General features: G+C 35.7%; 1 protein-coding gene across 5 annotated transcripts in view; it reads right to left on the bottom strand.

Annotated features, from left to right (window-relative positions):
- Positions 1–15,742, bottom strand: part of LOC108704365 (type II inositol 3,4-bisphosphate 4-phosphatase) — a 339,921-nt gene that overhangs the window by 60,232 nt on the left and 263,947 nt on the right. For all 5 annotated transcript variants that reach the window (XM_041579561.1, XM_041579564.1, XM_041579563.1 and 2 more), the window contains 3 exons: positions 15,484–15,661; positions 9,691–9,900; positions 2,099–2,234 (listed from right to left, as the gene is read on the bottom strand). In XM_041579561.1, coding sequence (XP_041435495.1) covers positions 2,099–2,234; positions 9,691–9,900; positions 15,484–15,661 — 524 coding nt within the window. The remainder of the gene's footprint in view (positions 1–2,098; positions 2,235–9,690; positions 9,901–15,483; positions 15,662–15,742) is intronic.

The raw sequence follows: 15,742 nt of genomic DNA, 5'->3' as shown, positions 1-15,742 counted from the left end.
GCCCAAAAATCCGACTATTTCTGGCAAAAATCCGAAAAATCCGTACTTTTCGGGAAAAAGCCCGAAAAAAATCATACGATTCGGTTAATAAGTCTAAAAACCATGAGGTAACACCTAGGAAAAACCATTAGATGGCGCTGAACTATAATTCACACATCCAAGGCTTTGTATTCTATAGCATTGCTATGATTTTGAATGGCAGAGTTTAATTGTACTATTTGTATTTGTTTATTAGCTATTTTATTTGGAAAACACCACTGTGTTCATAAAGTATAAGCAAGTGTGCTGCAGGCATTATCTTTCTTCCATGCAGCTTGGCTTTTTACATTTAGTTAATAAAAAAAATAATACAAATCTTTCCAAGATCCAATCTATTACCCTTTAAAATACATTCATTATTATCAGCAATTATTCAACTGTCCTGTGTAACAAGAGAAGGGTATTTACATTAACCCTATTAGTGCAGTGGATCATAGACTATGGATTTGGCTTTTGTATTTAAAACTTGGTGCATTTCAAACTTCCTGTTAGTTGTTCTGTATGTAGTACAAATTATAGCAAGTTGTGCTGTTCTTATGCATCCTAGAAATAGATTTGCCTACAAAAACAACAAAGTGGCTTGGAGGCAATTTCCTTTTTGTTTTTTAACCAAATTAATGTTTTTGTTATTTTATTTTATTTCCTTTATGCTTTTTATATTCTTTTATTTGCCAATTTTTTCAGTATCATGAACAGATTTATAATATACATACAGTTCTAGAAATGCATTTCTTTGCTATATATGCAGTTAAACATGAAGGGGCAAATTTGCTAAGGTTGATATGGTAAATTCTAATTCAAATAATTTTTTGGTCAAAACTCACAAATTCAAATTTAAAACCACCAACTCGAGTTTCAATGTGAGATTTATCACATTTTGACCCTGGAAACAGTTCTAATTTGACTATTCTACACCTAAAACCTGCTGAGTTCATGTAGAAGTCAATGGCAGAGGTCCCTTGAACAGTTTGAACATGTTAATAGTATTGATGAGCCAAATTTTTGCCAATTTTCACTTTGAAAATGACGACCCATAGACTCCAACTGATGCGCAAAAGTCGATTCAAATTCGATTAGAGTTTTGTGGTTGGGAATATTTGATCGAATTTTAGACATTCAAATTTTTTCATAAATAACATAACAAATTTCAAATTTATTAGAGTTTTAAAAAAATCACATTACTTTTAGACTCCAACTGATGTGCAAAAGTCGATTCAAATTCGATTAGAGTTTTGTGGTTGAGAATATATGATCGAATTTTAGACACACATTTTTTCATAAATAACATACCAAATTTCAAATTTATTAGAGCTTTAAAAAAATCACATTACTTTTAAATTCAACCTTTAAATAACCCCCAAAATTATCTTCACCCACTCCTCCTATATTGGTGTCAAATGAGTGAGTAGAAAAGCCCTAACCATTACACCGTTCCGTCGATACATGGTTTTTACTTCCCATCGAGCAAAATTATGATGCTTTTACAAGGGTAAAACAACAGAGACTAATCATGGCTTACATTCTAAACAAAGTTACACTTCTCTCATATCTAAAAAACCAAAAACAGCACATGGGACTAAATAGTATATACCTAGTAAAATCTTTTAAGGTTATGGAACTTTAAATATGAATTGCTTTGAAAGTATGAGCAAAAATATGTCAAAATTCCATTAAGCAATTTTGTTATATAGGACAAACTTGGGACAAGTTTGGAGCATGCTATTTCTAACACCGATTTACCACGGAGAAGTTTCACTATATTCTTTAACTGTACTGGCAGAACAATATGTTTTGTACATTAAATTATTACTCAGTGACTAAGATTGAAAAGCAAACATCGCTCTTTTTAAAGTTCGACAAAAAAACGAGGTAGCATTTCTGGCAGTACAAGGGAGATACAATTTGATGAATAGCTTTCTATCAGAGAAACGCAAGGCTGCTCAGATATCTGTCAGCATTATTCTAGGTAAGTTCATTGTTTGCTCTTTCTTCATTTTTTAATTCCTATCAAGACATCCTAGCAGTATAGCTGGAGCACAATGCCAAGAAAATATCTTACCGTTTTGTTGTGACGTGATCTCTTCAGATGAACACTCAGTTTTATTTTCTCTTGTGCTATTGCCTTGTTCAAGTAGTCTGTCTGTCATGGCAATAATGCAGTTTAAACTTTTCCCCACATTGGCCCACACCCTATCCTGAAAGGAACATCAGTATCACAACATATACCAAATAGAACACCCTCATAATGATTAGAAGCAAGACATATACATCCACATAAATCTTAGTGTCCCATTGTGTTTGAATTAGAATCTTATCTAACCTGGTATGGCTGCAAATGTATAGTTGGAATGGAAATAAAACAGGTTTTAACAGGACACAATATTCTGAGATTTTGTGCACGTGAGTCATTATTTATAATCTCTTAAAGAATGGACTATACATATATCTAGTAAATGGCTACCAGCATTGCATCTGCCAATCTTAATATCATATAGTTTTGTAGCATGCATTTGTTCAAGACAAGAATACATTCCAAACCCTGAATTAGTACATTATTTCAAGAATTAAGATGGTACCATGAACCTAATGATGCAGTTGCCCATAGCCAACCATTACTCTGGGACTGGAGCATCATGCATGTATCAAAATGCATTTTAATTTCAAGTAACATTATTGTTTGATATGGTTGCCACTTGGCCACTAAACATGATTCTTAATGCCAATCTTATAAATAGTGAATGAAGATAAAAATATAGGAAGGCTCATTTTATTCCAGAAATAGTAGAAACCCTATTGTTCCACTACTATGCAAACAAATGGATTTTCTGATCCATGATTGACTTACTCTATGAAACAGCCCATAAGTAGCCATTATTAGGCAGTGATAATGTAAATATAAAGGATTCTTTTGTTTCTTTATTTGTGCAAAACAGATGCGAACTATGAAACTTTCTAAATGTTGCACTGCAATGCTCAGCATTTAGATTCCCTTGTATTGCAAGAGACAAGACATATCTGACAAACCATAAAGGGAAATAGGTATAGAATTATGTGTATAAAGGATGGAGTGATTCGAAGTGTAACATAATAGCCAGAACACTACTTCCTGCTTTCCAGCTCTATAACTCTGAGTTAGTCAGCGACTTGAAGGGGGGCCACATGGGACATAACTGTTCAGTGAGTTTGTAATTGATCCTCAGCATTCAGCTCAGATTCAAAAGCAACAGATATGACCCATGTGGCCCGCCCTCAAGTCTCTCTCTGATTGGTTACTGCCTGGTAACCAGGGTCATCTGTCATTGTAAACCAAGAGAGCTGAAAAGCAGGAAGTAGTGTTCTTGCTATTATGTTAGACATCCAGTCACTTCAGCCTTTATACATTACATTTTTGGCTAACTAACTATATTAGAAACATTTTTTATTTTGCACAGCACATCTATTTACCCAGTTTTTATTTTTACACTGAACAATTCCTTTAAGTACATGCATGCACACTCAGTAAATCCTCTCATGATTCCCTTGTCACACAACATATATCTCTGAAGCCTCCAGGACCCTGTCATACAGAAATGCACAGGCATAGTGTTGTTCGGAGGGGTCTCTTCCCCCAATGACTTTCCCCATTCCTTTCTGTGGTGTCTGTATACAGTGTCCAAGCTTCCACCGGAACAGTCCCAGTGTTGGTTCTATACTTCAAAAAATATATGAAAAGTCCAAAGGTACTTATATTCAGCAATATCAACCCAAAATGTTTTTTTTGTTTAACCCATTACCATTAACCTACTTCCTCTATTCAGTAATGTGTATATTAGTCCTGGATTACACAGCAAATATAGCAGTTTCCACATGCAGATATATATAGCTATTCATACACAGATGTAGCTACAGTTGTTTCTTTGGTGAAGGAACTATGTCAAAATAATCTTTTGTTAGGCTTTGGTTTTTAGATTAGATGACCCATGATATCTTGAACTTCAGAATATCCCACAAATTAATATATTGACAACAGTTAAAATATAAAAGCAATGCATAGAAGATTAATTTAACTTCGGTGGAATGCAGTTCTGGACTTTTTTTTACATTTTATTTCAAGAAAAAAATATAAATCACAGTCCCTTAATGTTTCAAAGAAGTCTGAGTCCAAACAGTTAACTGTGCCTAGCTTTATTTGGGACTGGGTAACTGGGTTCCTTGGTTGGTAGTTAGCAGAAGTTAGCAGGTAGTTAGACCTAAACAATGCCAGCTGTAACTGCTAAAAGCTGCACTTCAAATTACTATAATGTAGTCATCACAGCCCATCCTTACTTTATGTTTTTTTGTAATCAGGCTTCCAGGGAATGTGGTCTTTAGTCTTTAATCTGACTTTAGTGCATTCAAAAAAGGAGCCATGCTATTAAGAAGGATTCTATTGTTTACATTAACACATTTAACACATATTCTAACGTTTCCTCCCTGTCGATAATGAACTTGTTTTAATTTTGTTTTATGTTAAAGAAATAATATAGGCACTAATAGAAAAATTGCTGCAGGTCTAGACCTGTCAAACTTGTTGCCTTTTATCACATTACCGCAATATTTGCTGTTGTTTTTTAAAGTTAAAAAAGACGAAAATTAGTTCAGTGGACTGTTGCCTAGGGAGAAAAACATTTAGAGTATTGGTGAGATTATTAAAACCAATAACAAGACACTGTGCAGATTCACAGCAAAACAGCATTGTACAATATTTTGTGGCTCTTGTAATTTTATTTTGCCCCATATGTGTAGTTACAAATTAATCATAATGGTTGAGATTAATGACCTAGGTAAAATCTACCATGCTATTAAGGCAACCTTATTTGGTATACATCAAGGCATTATAAAGTTACAGAAGCCTCTCATGTGACAAATGATACACAGTCCATTAAAAGAAAGGTCTTGTTCTAGATATGTGTTGCGGGTGAATCTGAATCAACACCCCTAATTAAGCTCTGTCATTAAGATTCCATAATTTCACATTTCACAGGGAATTTTGATAAGTACAACTTTATTCTCTAATATTAAGATATAATTAAGATGTATTTCACTGGTAATTATTTCCCAGTCGGTTCAATTACAGGTGATTTGTTGTGCCAATTTTAATTTTAATGTTTGTATTTTATATGGGTTCTTTAGAGTAACAGTAGCTCTTCTTTAAAAATGCAAAGGCTGATCTGAAAGTAGCTAGTGTGGTTAACAGAGTATTGTCCCTGAATAATAACAACAGATGACTCTAAGAAAATCAGTGGAAGAACTAATAGGGGGGCAGGGGGTGCAATTGTACCAGGGTCTGCACCCCCTGCAAGCTCGCCGGCAGTTTGTGCGTGTGAAATAATGCCAGGGGTGGGCAGGCCAGCCACGACATTACGTTACTGAAAAACATCCATGTTAGGTTAAACATCAATCATTAGGGCATTGAGACTAACCAACATTGCTGAAGGTGGTGCAATTTTACTGCACAAGGGAATTTACCAATATATAAAGCATCAATACATAAAATTTTGGAGAGGTACAACACGTGTTTAATTAATCGTACTTTGGTCGCATATATGATCAAAGCATTATTTCATTGACCACAATATGGATTAAGGAAACTTAGCTCTCATTCCAGTCACAGCCATGTTTAACTTTCACATCCTATTAACTGTCAGATCAAGTTTTAAAATTCCCAATAAACCATAAATAAAACTCAACCTGGTAGTCATTTGGCATATGAGAGGACAAAACATGAAACAGAGTTACTTAAAAAAAAACATAGAAACCATCTTAATTTCTGACAATATTTTGTTTAACTCTAATAAGCCACGGCAATTAGTTAGAATGTAGAATGTCCTTTTTAATATACATTGGAGGATTATCAGAATTTGTTGTTCAGTTTACCATATGTGGATACTTTAAAGACCCAGTGTAACTTTACACTTTTTATTTGCCTATAATAAAAATGAAGGCATGGGATCTCATTGTGTGAAACCTATGTGCTTATGTTATACAAGACTTTAAAAATGCTCTTAATGCTTTTAAAGCTCTTATTTTACATTAGGGCTTCTCAGACGAGCATAGTGGGGGTAGGGAAGCTTTGATCGGGTTAGGTAAGATAGAGGGAGTGAGGGGTTAAAATAGTGTAGAGCAGAGAGGGGAAATGCATGCCAGAGTGGGGGAATGGGACAGTATTCCTTTATCTGTAGAGTTGCTGGACCTCTCCGAGTAAGTTTCCTGGGAGGTAAGGGTTTGAGTGAGGCTATTTCACTCCTTCTTGCCCATCCAGTTGCATTTGGATGGCAATAGCCTGTTCACTTGGTAGAGTATTTAGGCAAGCATTCCAGTTGGGTCAATGTTTATATAATAGCTATGATTTGTTAATGGTGATGTTGATAATAAAGCTGCAGCCTTTAAACTCCATCCTGGGTTTTAAGTGCCTTTATTATACTGTATCATTAACAGGTTATACTGTATATTGGGCAGGTAAGGTGAGTAGGACCGGTGGCCTTGATGCAGCCCAGGTCATAGAAAAATCATTCCCTAGAAAGTGGCATCAATAATATCTAAACATACAGTCAAGGTAAACACAAAGTTTTGTGTATTAATATATCCAGAGACAGAACAGATGACAAGAGGATAAGCACTGAGGCTGGAGGAAAATTCACCAACTGAAAAGGCAGAAAAGTCAGCCAATCTATGGCGTTCCTTGCCAAGGGAAGTGGTAATGAGCGATTAATAAGAGATTAAACGTTAGATGCCTTTTTCCATCCATTTTAGGGTCATTAAATAAATTTCCACAGATAATCCAACTGGTAGTTCTTTTTAAACAAAATTGTGAGTTTAAGAGATTTCAAATGAATGTGATAAAATGCATAATTGTGTGCAGAGAAATAATTGGCCCAAAGCCAGAACATCAAAATAAACCTAAGATATCATTTTTTTTGCATGTTAGTTTTTGAAAATTCCTTTATGTTTGCTTTATATGTGCCTTTCCCCAACACAGAACGGGTTTAGCAGAGCTTGTATGGATTAAATATGAACAGAGCAGGCTGTGATGTTGCTTTCAGATTAGTGAACACTTTTCCCACTGTAATGTACCATTGCAACATGTTGCACTGTGTACGATGCACTATTCCACTGAAGCCTGCATTGTCTGTATGTATTTATATGTACACACATATACATACTGTACATACTGCTAGTGCACACTCATATTATTATGTCAAACGCGTAATCGATATACAAGTGTTTCATGGAACCCATGCAGCTTGGCTTTAGTTAGGGAGCAAACTACAATGATGTAGTGCAGTCATTTAACAAAATAAGTCCTTTTGAAAACTTGCTTCACTAGACATGATAACAACGGATCATCCATGTGATGAATACACATACTAAGTCCAATATGCAAAGGCAAACAAAACAGAAGTGAATAAACAATACATTATCTGCAAATGACAAATATAAATAAAAATGTCAATTAACTGGAATCGTTTTCCCTCAGTACAAAAAAAAAGTGTGTCAACTTAGTATATAACATAGGTATGGCAAGAAATGCTGAAGTATAAATATCCCAGTGTGGTTTACCTTCACATCAGAAGCACTAATGAATCATACCAACAGCACTTAAATTAGTTCTCCCACATTCATGCTGCTCTTTAAAACAATAAACCTCTAAGGTATTATTATTATTATTATTATTTCCCACCATCGTGCATGATTTAAACAGGCATTTCAAGTTGTTCAAATTCAATTTATGCTGCAACTTACATTGGCTATTCGGTATATGAAACAACAGTTTTTTTTTTTAAATCAGAGATGTCGGTCTCAAAGCACACTAGGGGGCAAATTCACTAAGCGCCGAAGCGCCGAATGCTAGCGTTAATTCACTAGCGTTTGGCATTTTCGTTACTGCGCAAATTCACTAACGAACGCTGGTGTAGTTTCGCTAGTGTTACTTCGCACCCTTACGCCAGACGAATTTTCGCTAGCGACGTAACTACGCAAATTCACTAACTTGCGCAGTGTACTGAACGCTACCTTTTACGCTAGACTTCCTTCGCCACCTCAGACCTGGCGAAGCGCAATAGAGTAGATAGGGATTGTTTCAAAAAAAGTCAAATTTTTTTCTAAGTCCCAAAAAACGCTGGCGTGTTTTCTACATGATGGGTGATAGGCTGAAAAAGATCGAAAAATTTTTTGGGGCTCCCCTCCTTCCCCCCTACATTTCCTGACTCATTGCAACTTACCTAGACAGCGGGCACATGTGTAGGGCAAAATAAAATTTTTATTTGATGATTTGAAGGTTTTCTTGGCATTTGTAGTGCTGATACGTATTCCTCCATTGAAATTTGAATTTCGCGCCGTATGCAAATTAGCCTTCGCTAGCATAACTTCGCTTTACATAGTGAATCAATGCTAGCGCAACTTCGCAACCTTACACTACCCCTGAGCGCAACTTCGGATTTTAGTGAATTTGCGGAGCGCTGGCAAAGCTACGCCTGGCGAAGTGCGGCGAAGTTGCGCCTGGCATCTTAGTGAATTTGCCCCTTGGTATTTGGGAAATGAGGTGCTGGGAACTACTGTTGTTACAAAGCTGTAATGCCATGGCTTGTCAACACTGATTTATTAACCCCAATAAAAACCCCAAAAGTATTGGTGAAAGCTTGCTCACATGGCTACCATTTTACTCACTGGCTTCAGAAAGGTTCTTAAATCCCCAACACTCTTGTCCATATCAGTTTGCTGCAAGAGCCCTCCTGTGTCAAGATGCATAGAGTCTAAGCGAACCAAAGGCCAGAGTTCTTTGCAGCACCTAATGTAATGGATTTACTGTTTGCCAAAATGTTCAACAAACATATGGCTCTGAAGATACATGATCTTTTGTGAAGGTCAATGAAAATGATAGTTTGCATTACAAAAATGAAATAAAATATGTTATATTCTTATTGACGGTCATTTCTACTAATGTAATAGTTTCTAAAAGTCAAAGAGCATATTAGGACCAAAAGTATTACATGCAATGAATGAAGTCTAGTTTTTACTGTGTGCTAAAGTGCAGCACAGCCTTCCTTCAGGTGAACTCATTGTTGTAATGTTGTCATAATTAGGGCAATTTAACAGAGGAAACATATGGTGATGTTGGAAATCAAAAACAGATTAAGTGAATGTGGAAATAATGCAGATATTGGAGAATAAGTAAAACTTGTGGTTATCATCTATGTGTGTTGGGGCTGAAAGTCTCTGCTTTTGTCAAGACAAAGGAATTCAGGAGCTTTATAAACACATCCGCAGCTTGCACAAGGTTCATTCAATCACATTAAATAGTTACGTACATTATTACCACTAATTCTAGGTTTTCTGAATGAGCCTTATAATGGGGGACGATAACGGAAGCATAACAACAGCTCGCTCTTCAGCCTTAACTAAATTTGTAATTCCCACCCTCCTTGCTTTGTGTATTAAAAAAAATTTAAAACACTTGCAAGGCTGTTTTGGCTGCATTTGGAATATATATAAACAGAGCCAAATTGAATCACAGTATACTACTGTAAGCAAAGTACCATCTTAATTTCATTTAATACACCAGGAGCCCCTCGCTTCATTTTGAAATCATTTGCTTTTCATCAATATCAAAAATAATGAGTAAGAAATATTTACCCATTCTTCCTCATCATAATCCGAAAGTTGAGGTATGGAATCTTGCCTTGTTATTTGGTGCAAGTTTTCCTGCTTAGGTGACTTATTATCTTCTGTGTCGTTCAGAGGATCAGTAAGCTTTGTGCTGGCACAGCTTGGTCTTGCTGTGGATAGTGCCAAAAGAGCATTGCTGACAAGCTGATCCTTAAACGAACGAACAAATTGCTCCGTCTACAAAAACATGATAGTATATTATTGCCATTATAACATCATTTTAAACCATGATTTTAAAAGCAAATATTTAATATACAATATTCTCCACAAGAATAGCTAACATTTTATATCCTTATAATACATATACAGGTAGGGACCTGTTATCCAGAATGCTCGGAACCTGGGGTTTCTGGATAACAACAAGTACTGCACTCAACAGGCTCAGATAGAGTAACTGATATTAAAAACAAGCAAAAGAAAATCCAACGTTTCGATCACATCATAGTGATTTCCTAAGGGAAAAAAACTCATATATATATATATATATATATATTGTGCACCTCTGCTTCGCAAATACTGAGTGCAGACACCAACAGCATTTTTATATATAAATATATATATATGTGTATGTATTACAATTAGGGGCAGATGTATCAAGGGTCAAATTAGAAATACGAACTGGAAATTCAAATTTTTCAAGTTTTTTTTTATGGTCAAAACTGTCAAATTCGACTAGGGAGTTATTCAAATTCAATTAGAGTTTTTCCAAAAATTTTAATTTGATTTTTGAGATTTATCATACTGTGGCCCTTTTAATTTAAATACGACTATTTGCCACCTAAAACCTGGGAGACTTCCAGGCATCAATTTGGAGTTGTTTGCAGCCTTCCTGACATTCAAGTTTTTTTTTAAGTTTTCGGGTCGATCTTATTCACCTGAGTTTAAAAATATTCCTCTTAAGGTGGCCATACACGGAGAGATCCGCTTGTTTGGCAATGTCGCCAAACGAGCGGATCTCTCCCCGATAAGCCCACCGTGAGGTGGGCAATATTGGGCTGATCCGATCGTGGGCCCATCCTAATGGTGGCCTTACGGGTGGTCGGATAGCGGGACCGCATCAACAAACAGATGCGGACGCAATCCGACGGGATTTTTAGTCCCATCCGATCGAGATCTGGTTGACTTTCGGCCAGATCTCGATCGGGGAAGCCCGTTGGGGGGCCCCATACACGGGGCCAATAAGCTGCCGACTCGGTCTGTGGGCAGCTTTTATCGGCCGGTGTATGGCCACCTTAAGTCTGCCCACTTTACAATATAAATATTTAATCAATAGTTCTAGAATATGGTACTTACACAGCTTCAGTCTTTTACACAGCCATGGAGTAGCTTCAGATATTCTTGCAATTTATTTTTAACCAAGCAAAACTAAAGTATTGCCAGCATTTGGAATTTTAGCACATTTTAGTATTACTTTGAGCAAAACCATAATTCTGCTGTATAAGATGTTATAGCCCAGTGGCACTGTTGAGCTTGAACAGTGCTGGAAATTATTAAACGCACCAATGCAAAATGCCTTCCTAATAATATTGTGTAATCATCAGCTTGCATACATGTAGGGCTCATTTACAAACAGAGCAATGTGCAGCTTTATGTGTTTTATTAATAGTACAGTTTTTCACAGAATTCAGGCTTATAGTAGCTTCCTCTGAAACGAATGCGTGATACACTTATATGTATGCCAATCAGCATCTGTTTCATTACATTGCAGACTTATCATGACACATGATTTTCATAGTGGCAATGCTATTATTTTGCTGCAGAGAGGTGATGAGGATATAAAAATCATATACAAATACGCCTACACTCACAACTGAAAATGACAAATTTCAAACATACCGCTGTACCTGATGGCAGAAAATAAAGGCCCAAACCATGCAAAACAATTGTTAGATACTTAATAGTGTTGTTTGGACTATACCTAAGAGAGTTAAATCCACTGCTGTATTAGTCCCAGCTGAAGTAGTTACCAGCTGAATCCCAAATGCATGTTATTTTTAATAATGTATAAAGTGGATAGTGAAATAAATCAACATCACTGCCTACAGTATTACTCTTGCTATTTAGAGATGCTCGTGTCCCGCAGAGATTCAGCTGAATAGTTGCTTTCAGCCAAACTAGGATGCTGGAACGAAAAGACAGTCTGTCAGGTTAAGATTCAGCATATTCCATTGGGCAGTTAATATTGTTAATGCAATTAATGCCATATTAAAGAAAAAAGCCATTAATAACTTAAGCGTATTGATTATCTTTCACCAGAACAGTGCTCCGCTACACACAGTACTCATTAATTTAATAAAGCCAGTGCTTTAATTATCTGAACTTAATAAATAATAACTGCTCATTTACTTGGGAATATCAGTAAACTCATTAAACACACAATGAGTTGCCATTCAGAGGCTTTCTCAATATCAGCATAAATAGATTTCTAACATAGTGGTTCTTATAACCTCTAGGTACTACACACCTTTCCTAGAAAAAAATATCTGCCATCCTATTTCTGTTACATTTCCTAACATTGGTGTAATGCTTCATTTTAACCAGCTAGGCCAGTTAAACACTAGCCTAATGACAACCTCTACTAGCCCTGTAATCTGTTATCAGTGGTGTTATTACAGCAGGCACAGACCCTATGACCATGGGGGAGGGGGGCTGGTGGGTGACCCATGATACACACAATATGGCAGGTGACCCTTAACTTCATGCAAGTATGATTAAAAAAGAACTTTTTGTCAGGGGAGCCATGTCCCTAAAGTTATGTCCCTGGTCCCTTTAGCTTCATGTAAAGAGAGATGCATTGAAGAGATGAGAAAGAAATATGTGAGCAGCCAAGAGTTGAAGAAGGAACAACTACAATAAATGGTGGTAGATTTAGTAAAAACGTCACTGTTTGATGAAGCCGTCCCTAAAAATGCCATACAAGTGAAGGGTATAACCAATTAAAAGGCAGGGGTATTTTTACAAGAGAGAATAACAGGTGCCCTTTTTTTAAAGGCTTCTGAGCATGGTGGCTCAGTGGGTATCACTATTGCCTTGTGGTGCTGTGGGCTGAGATCAATTCTGGCTTGGGCACTAGCTATAAGGAGTTTATATGTTCTGTGTTTGTAAATTCCATTGTGACTGTATAATCTATGTAAAGTGCTGTCTAAATGTGTTGGCGCTGTAAAAATAACAAACAAATAAATATAATATTTTGTACTTGCTGTTCCTTGTTCATCCATTCTTCTCTTCAATTATAAAACAAATCCTTATACTTTATGATTACTAAGCTGCATAAATCCGTATTGGTGGCAAAACAAGTCTATTGAGTTTATTTAATATTTAGCTGATTTTAGTTGGCTTAAGACATTGTGCTTCCAATTACAGAAAATCCTCCTATCTAGGAAATACCAGGTCTCAAGCATTCCAGAAAATGAATCCCATACATGTACCTAAATTACTGTGTGACTTAACCAAGGTCTAAATAAGTTGACAAAAGAGATGTCACCAGCTGGGGAATCAAACTCAGGGACTTCACCACTAGTAATTCCTCATTCTTGTAGGTTTTACTTAATTTAAATAATATATTCTTGGGTGAAACTTGATGCCAACATGCTTACGTGTATCACTGTACACATATTCTTACACAGGAGAACAACATATTTTAACAATATCTGTGCCAAACTTTATCACAGCATGAAAGCTCCATTCATCAAGTGTAAATAGTGGAGCAACTTTCCAAGCATTCCACCATTGCCAGCATGATACAGGTATACGACAAGACCTCCCATGATACACTATTTTATACACTATAATATTTTATTTAGCTTTCCCTCTTTTCCTTCTAGGTGCACTTAGTAACTGGGATATTTTTTTGAGCGCATATTCATATTTTCACCATTTGTTAATCAAGTAGTAGCACATTTCTACAAATCCTGATTCTTGAACAACTTTAACATTTTTTTTTTCATTAAATCTGTTATTGGATGCTGCATTATGCCTTTTATGTCCTTTTTAGCCTAAGATAACGGTTTCTGGAGTTGCCATGGTAATCATTAACAACTGTAGAAAAATGTTCACAGTAGTCACCCACAAAAATGTTCAAATCCAGCACAGCTGGGTCTCATTTTATTAACTGAAGCATAAAAATGTAACTACATAAATATTATAGCAAATGCAATTTTAATTATTTATCTAATAAAAAATGACACATTCATAATTAATAGCATAAGGCAAATGACAGATTCGAAGATGAAAGCGAATTATGCAGGGTTAATATTGAAATCGAATGAATATACATATACTGTACATAATCTGTGTGTTTAATGGGTAAATTAGGTATAGAGTACAGGATCCCTTATTTGGAAACCAAGCTCTAAATGACAGAAAGACCATCTCCCATTGAGTGCATTTTTAACAACTTTTTTTTAAAAACGATTGCCTTTTTCTTTGTATTAATAAAATAGTATGTTGTACTTGATGGTAACTAAGCTGTATGAATCCAAATGGCTTTATTTATTATTTAAACTATAGTTAGTAGACCTAACGTATCGTAATCCCTTTTATTACTATACAAGGAAAATAATAGCCACTGAGGAGATCTTTGACCATTACATACAAGCCACAGAATTCAAAGTACTACAATAACTTTACAATTCAAAAGGCCCATCTTAACAATAGCAGGAGTTATGGGCTATTAGACTTCAAGGTTTTGTCTATCAGAGAAATGAACACTGTCTAATAATGTGTAATTGGATTCATACTCTTTTTCTTAATTTTCCCTGGTTTCTCTGAAGATTTTACTGCTGGCCACAAATATTTAATACCCCCCCCCCCAAAAAAAATGACCAGTGATACAGACACTAAAAAATTATTCTTCAAAATATTAATGTACATTAAAGTTACCTCTAGTTTATGTTGATTGTTTTTTACTGATAGGTCTGTTTTTGTAAGTAATTGTTACTTGAAGTTCCTAATCCTGACTGTTTTACCATCCCTTCTTAACATGTCAGTTAGTATTTCTAATGCTAACAGAGTGCTGAAGCTCAAATATGGCAGCACCCTCAGAGAGGGACATAGGGGATCAGATGGGTAATGTAAAAGCATCTATAAATTATTTTATGGCAAAATTATAGATAGCATGCAAAGACAATATTAAGATGTAAAACAGTTTTAATTCCTGGTGTCAGTATCTCTTTAAAGCCGGGAAAGGGGGTAATTAACTAATGTGTGACAGTAATACAACCAGTTATTTTCTCCCCCTATTGCCATCTTACTTTATGGCAAGTTTGTAACTTATCTTACAGTATTAGACTCTGGCAACCACACCATTTGGCCTTACACCAAATGTGCACTCTTTGGGAATAGTGACACAAAAAGTGTGGTAGTAATAATTTGGCCTGTCTAACAGAACACAAGCAATATCTGTGACAAACAACTGTAGAACAAGAATCAGCACTTATATTACTTAAAGGAACAGTAACACCAAAAAAGAAAAAGTGTTTTTATAGAAAGACAATTCCATTCATTTAATAGGTCTTAAAAACAATGATCTTATTATGAAAGACAAACACAAAGATGTTTTGGAATAATTACGAAAAGTGTTTTAAAAATTGTGGAACATATTACTAATTACCTACTATTTAATTCAATTCCATTAGTTTGGTGACATAAAATGCTATGCACTTAACTTAGAAACAAAGCTAATAAGAATTTTGTGTTAATTTGCAATATAACTTTGAGCTCTTCCTTTCAAACTGGAAAAGCACGTCTATTGAACCTTACCGTTTCTGAGAGTGTCTTTAAAGAATTCTTTAGGCTCTCTGCACATTGCTGTTTTGCTGAATTAAGCAGGAGGTCCGTATGGCTTGATATAAGAGGCTGCAGGTGATTGATACTACTAAGAATTTCTTTTGCCTTAGCTGTGTTCTCAGGTGAATAGTAAATACACTGGTACCCGGTACTGAAAAACATTATTGCAAATTATTTTCAACAGATGGAAAGAGAACAAAGCAATATTACTCTTAAAAATGTGTTTATGGAA

This window comes from Xenopus laevis, chromosome 1S (assembly GCF_017654675.1).
Source record: "Xenopus laevis strain J_2021 chromosome 1S, Xenopus_laevis_v10.1, whole genome shotgun sequence".
In the NCBI taxonomy this organism is placed as follows: Eukaryota; Metazoa; Chordata; class Amphibia; order Anura; family Pipidae; genus Xenopus; species Xenopus laevis.
Note: the sequence above shows the minus strand (reverse complement) of the source record. Positions and strands in the feature narration are given on the sequence as shown.